The 5,665-nt window shown below is 56.9% G+C and overlaps 1 protein-coding gene across 1 annotated transcript; it reads left to right on the top strand.

The window, feature by feature from the left end:
- The first annotated feature begins 292 nt into the window (after positions 1-292).
- On the top strand, positions 293-4,242 carry ZNF703 (zinc finger protein 703). The gene is made up of 2 exons (XM_070765225.1): positions 293-762; positions 1,484-4,242. Exons 1-2 carry the CDS (start codon positions 487-489, stop codon positions 2,933-2,935), a joined length of 1,728 nt encoding a protein of 575 aa, XP_070621326.1. The 5' UTR covers positions 293-486; the 3' UTR covers positions 2,936-4,242.
- Positions 4,243-5,665: the final 1,423 nt, after the last annotated feature.

Below are 5,665 nucleotides of genomic sequence, written 5' to 3'. Positions count from 1 at the left end.
TCACTCCTTCACCCCGGAATCGGGAGCCGGGCCGAGAGCTCTTTGCGCAAGCAGGCAGGCGGCAGATGAGAGCGAGAACCCGGGAAGCGCCGCTCGGCTTTCCTCCGCGATCCCGAGGAGGAGGAGGAGGCGGGGATGCAAAAGGGACTTTCTCATCTTTCCACTAGACTAAGCTCCTCCCACCGGTCGGTGGCCCCGCCCCGAGGTCCTTGGCACGTCCCCGATTGGTGGGCAGGCCGGTGCCTTTGAAGTGTGCTGCAGACCAGAGCTATTAGACGTGCGGCTCGGGGAAAGGAAGGGCTTTTTTTTTTTCCCCTCCCCTCCGTCTCTCGCTGGGGCCGGTGCGGTCGTCCTTGCCGCCGCCGCTTCCACGCAAGGCGCCCTGCCCGGCTTTCCGCGCTGCGGAGTTTGCCTCGTTCCCCCCCTTCTCCCCCTTCCCCAGCCCTGCCCTGCCCCACCCCCGCCCTGCCCGGCTCGCTCCCCCAAATGAGCGGCGGTTCGCCCGCTGGATCTAACGCAAGGACATCGCCCAGCAGCAGCAGCGGCGGAGGAGGAGGCGGCGAAGACTCGGCCGCCGCCTCGTCATCTCAGCCTTCCGGAGCCCCGTGCCCGGCGTTGTCGCACCTCTCCCCGGAGGACCCCCTGCGCCAGGCCAACCGGCTTCCCATCCGGATCCTGAAGATGCTGAGCGCCCACAGCGGTCACCTCCTGCACCCGGAATACCTGCAGCCGCTCTCCTCCACGCCCGTCAGCCCCATCGAGGTCAGTGCCATGTCCGAGCCGCCTTTGGCCCGCCTAGCTGGGCCTCCCCACCCCCTCGGCCGCGCGCGCTCCCAACTCCTGGCCCGGCTGCTTCCCCGGGCCGCGGCGCTTCCGGAACCCCATCTGGCTCTCCTTCTGCCCTCCACTTAGTTCGGGGACCTCTGCTCCCCGCTGCCTGGAGCCCCAGATTTGTAGACGGCTGCCCAAGGGCGCTTGTCTGCGAGCGAAGCCTTCAAGCCGAACTGCTTGTTGATGGCAGGGACGCTGGGGGGGGGGGCACGAAAGAAAGACGCATCGGGCTCTTCGGCGCCTTCTTCTCCAACTTTGCGCCGCGGTTTAATTCGGCTGCTTCGCAAGGGGGCAAATGGGCGCCTGCAGGGGGTTATAGCAGATTAGCCCAGGGAGGAGAAGACTAGCCCTGTCCTATTCGGGGAGGGCTTCTGGCCACCGCCTGCGGGTTCCGGAGCGCGCGGCTGCCCGTCGGAAGGAGCAGAACCCGGAGCGCCGAGGCCCTCGCAGTGGTGGTGAGAAGGGGGGAAAACCCGGTGGGGAGGAAGAAAAGGCGATCCCTAGGAAAGGAGCCCGGGGGGAGGTCGGTGGCGGGGAACTTCCAGCTGTCAGTAGAGCAACTCTTGTCCCCCCGGGAGCCGCAGGTTCTGGGGCGCTGCCTGCGAGCGGCCGGGTTTTCTCATTCGCCTTGCCTCTCTCCTTCCTCCCATAGCTGGACGCCAAGAAGAGCCCCCTGGCGCTGCTGGCGCAAACCTGCTCGCAGATCGGGAAGCCGGATCCGCCGCCCGCTTCCAAACTCAACTCCGGCGCGGCCGCCGGGCTTTCTGGGCCGGACAAGGAGTCGAGCGGTCGCGCCGCCGGGACCGGAGCCGGCGGCGCCCTCAAGCAACTGGGCGACGCGCCCGCCGAGGACAAGTCCAGCTTCAAACCGTATTCCAAAGGCGGCGGGGATCCGCGGAAGGACGGCGGCGTCCCGTCCAGCCAGGCCGGCTCGGGCGCGGAGAAGAACGGCTTCCGAGTTCCCAGCGCCTCCTGCCCGCCTTTTCCTCCGCTGGCCGCCTCGTCCTCTTCCACCACCTCGTCCTCCTCTCCAGGCGGCTCGAGGGGCAATTCCCCGCAGCACTCGGACTGCCGCGGCCTGGAGGAGAAGAAGGAGTCGGAGATCGGGGCCAAAGCCAGCCCGGACGGCGCGCCGGGAGCCGGAGGTCCTCGGGCGCGCGCTGGCAGCGTGGAACCCGGGACGCCCAGCGAGGCGGCGTCGGGCCGCAAGTCCGAACCTCCGGCCCTGGCCTCGGCGGGCCACGTGGCGCCGGTGTCTCCGTACAAGCCGGGCCATTCGGTCTTTCCTTTGCCCCCCTCGGGCATCGGCTACCACGGCTCCATCGTGGGGGCGTACGCGGGCTACCCTTCCCAGTTCGTGCCCGGCTTGGATCCTACCAAGGCCAGCCTGGTGAGCAGCAGCCAACTGCCGGGGACCCTGGGCCTCCCGGGGAAGCCGCCCAGCTCCAGCCCGCTGACGGGAGCCTCCCCGCCTTCCTTCATGCAGGGATTATGCCGGGACCCCTATTGCCTGAGCTACCACACCGCCTCCCACCTGGGCACCAGCAACTGCTCCAGCTGTGCCCACGACCCGGGCAGCCTGAAAAGCGGATACCCCCTGGTGTACCCCACCCACCCGCTCCACGGCGCCCTCACCTCCAGCGCCACGCCCAGCCTTTCCGGCCACTCGCTCTACACCTACGGCTTCATGCTGCAGAACGACGCCCTCCCCCACATATGCAACTGGGTGTCCGCGGGGGGACCTTGCGACAAGAGGTTTGCCACCTCCGAGGAACTGCTGGCCCATTTAAGGACCCACACGACGCTGCCGGGGGCGGAAAAACTTTTGGCTGGTTATCCTACCTCGGGGCTGGGCTCTGCCGCGTCCTGCCACCTCCACCTCCCGCCTGCCGGCCCGGGGAGCCCCAGCTCCTTGCCCGGATCTCTGTCGCTGAGAAGCCCGCAGACTTTGGGACTAAACCGCTACCACCCCTACGGCAAAAGCCACTTGCCGACGGCGGGGACCTTGCCGGTCCCTTCCTTGCCTGCAGCTGGACCCTACTACTCCCCCTATGCCCTTTATGGCCAAAGACTGACCTCCGCCTCTGCACTTGGATATCAGTAACTCCAGCAGCCGCCCTGCCCTCTCTTGCGACCTCGCCTCCGGAGTGTGTATTTATTTCCTGTATGTTAGCTTAAAGCTGGGAAAATAAGTGCATTAATACACCAATGAATCAATGGTATGCAAAACGTCTGTGCCCCCCCCCCCCCTTTTCCAAAATCTGACCCACTTTTATTTTTTTAAGTAAAACGTTTTGTCCATGGTTTTTTTTTGGGGGGGGGGAAGCTTACTGTATTTTCTTTTTTCCCCCCTTTAAATATTATTTTTTAAAAGAAAACTTTGCCCTGCTCCGCATGATGTTCAGCGAAATGCTTTTCTTCCTTCCTCCTGCTCCCTGCTTTTTCTACCGTTTTGTTTAGTTTGGTTCTATTCTTGGTTTCGGTTTCTTTGGCTTTTGTATAGTAACTGGAAAATATATTTTTTGTCAAAAGGAAGGAAAGATAGAAAGAGAAAGAAAGAAAGAAAGAAAGAAAGAAAGAAAGAAAGAAAGGGGAATGGGGAGGTCAGTTGGCTGGGAAATTATTTGGTGGTTTTATTTTAACTGCAGAAGCAGAAAGCGGGATGATCGGATTCACCTTGGGACTGGGAAGCTGCTGGCACTGGGCTGGTGGTGCCGAGAGCTTTGGTGGTTCTGCATAGAACCCATTCTCCTGTCTCTTCTGCAGAAGCCTAATCCCCTGTGCTCTCAGAGTGGGTGGATGGATGCCCTAAATAAAAAGGAGACCACTGGAAATTTTTGGGTGAAGTTGAAGCCCCTTCCCATAAAAGAAGGAGGAAGCAAGCCACCCTCCATCTTTCACACTTATTTTATTTTATTTTGCTTTGGCTTCTTTTTTGTTCTCTCCCCTCCTTTCACCCCCCACCCCATCCCCCACTTTCTAAACTCTCTTCAAAAGACCTGAATTTTAAAGGAAATTAGCAAGCATCCTTGAGGGACTGGAAGAGAACAATCTTCTTATACGCCAAATGAGGAACTCGGAGAACTTTTGCTCAGTTTGGTTTCAAGCTGGATCCTCAAGTCCAGCTAGTAGCCCTTGGGAGCCTCTTTATCTTTCTCTGTAGGCTCAAATCTACGTACCAAAAAAAACCCCAACCAACAAAAAAAAAATCATTCCCCCTTCTTCCTTTAATGACCATATCAAAGCCCACTTTCTCTTGACCTGTGGGAATGGAATAGCTGTTAAGGTGCGGAGACTCCTCCCCAAATTGCAGAACTAAGGCAGCACGGAAGGCTGCAAATCCTTTGGGGTGAATAGAACTCCCTCCTGGTAAGTCTTATTTTGTTAATAAATGAATACTTGCTATATCTACCCCATCGCGTGTGCTCTTTTGCCTTCTCCCTTCGCCTTCCTGCGCCACGCCATCCCCTCGACTGGTTGTTGGCGTGAGGCGGCCTTGGAAATCCAAAGACAACAACCCGAAGGGTGGCCAAACCATGAATAGAGCCCCTTGGTTTTTTAAGGTGACTGAAAGTGGAGATCGCAGTCATCTAATGCATCAAAGCCGTCCTCCGGTTGTGGTTTGCGATTTAGCGCAATTGGGCAAGCACAGCCGATTCAGCCTGCCCTGCTGGCGGGAGAAGGTCACTTTGCAAGTCGGGCCTCTTCATGGGGTTTAACTGAGGCAAGATTGTTCCGATCAGGAATTGCAGGGGGAGAGGAGCAGTGGGTCTTTGGCCAGAAGGACGGGCTCCTGTAACGCCTTTGTCTCTAACATGCTACCATTCTTTCTGCAAGCTTCAGAAGACGGGAGGGGGGGGGTGATGTTCCAAAGCAGAAATGTGCCTGCACCACTCGTACTCCTTATTGTCTGACTGCCGCCTCAGCAAAACGATGCTTCATTCTGCTGAATGGGTAAAGTCTGCCTGCAGCTGCTCCCTCTGCTAAGTGTTTCTCTTGAGCTAACTCTATTCAGCGGAGTGGTGAATTCTCCTTATAGGAAATATATACCAACTGGAGTCCAGGAAAGACTTTTTAGGGGGGGGAGCACGAAAGGGAAAGCGAGAGAGCAGAGGGTTTAGAAAAACCTTCCTGGAGAATGGAGCATGGAAGGACCGCAGCCCTACCTAGTGGCGGACAAAAGTAAATGCTTTTGCCTCTGAGAGTACCGATACGGTTATGGATAGATACTGTGCCGAGAACAGTGCTTTATTCTCAGGGCTTTGGTACATGTCCCCCAAAGGTACCGAAATGCCAAGGGATTTACCTCTCTGCTGTTGTGATTTTAATTCGGATTTTTTAGAGTCCAGCTTCATCCACTGCAAGACATCCTGAGAACTCTGGAGGGGATGTATATATTTTTCATTTTCCTCTTTCATCTCTGGATCCATTGCCTCGAGTCCCGGATCTTTCAGCAACCTTTTAAAAATATACGTTAAGGGCGTCCTTTTATTTTATTTTCCTGCCAAGAGTAGCACATGGCACTAAGCTGGCTTTTGCAGTGAAGAATATTGAGATGTTCAAAGTCAGTCTTTTTCGCAGCATGATCCTTGCATTCGTCCCAAAGGTGCTTTTTCAAAAAGCAACTGGACTTTTTCCTTGAAAATGTTTTTGCTTCTCGTCCAAGAAGCTTGTTCAGTTCTGACTGAATGGTGAAGAATTGAAAAGCTTCTTGAATAAGAAGCAAAACATCTTCAATAAAAAAACAAAGTCCAGTTGCCTTTTGAAAAAGCATCTTTGGGACAACTATGACCTGGATGACTGATGACCTCTATAGACAATCCCCGTGTTTCCA

This window comes from Erythrolamprus reginae, chromosome 12 (assembly GCF_031021105.1).
Source record: "Erythrolamprus reginae isolate rEryReg1 chromosome 12, rEryReg1.hap1, whole genome shotgun sequence".
NCBI classification, from domain to species: Eukaryota; Metazoa; Chordata; class Lepidosauria; order Squamata; family Dipsadidae; genus Erythrolamprus; species Erythrolamprus reginae.
The sequence above is the reverse complement of the archived record's forward strand: the minus strand, read 5'-3'. Positions and strand labels throughout refer to the sequence as shown.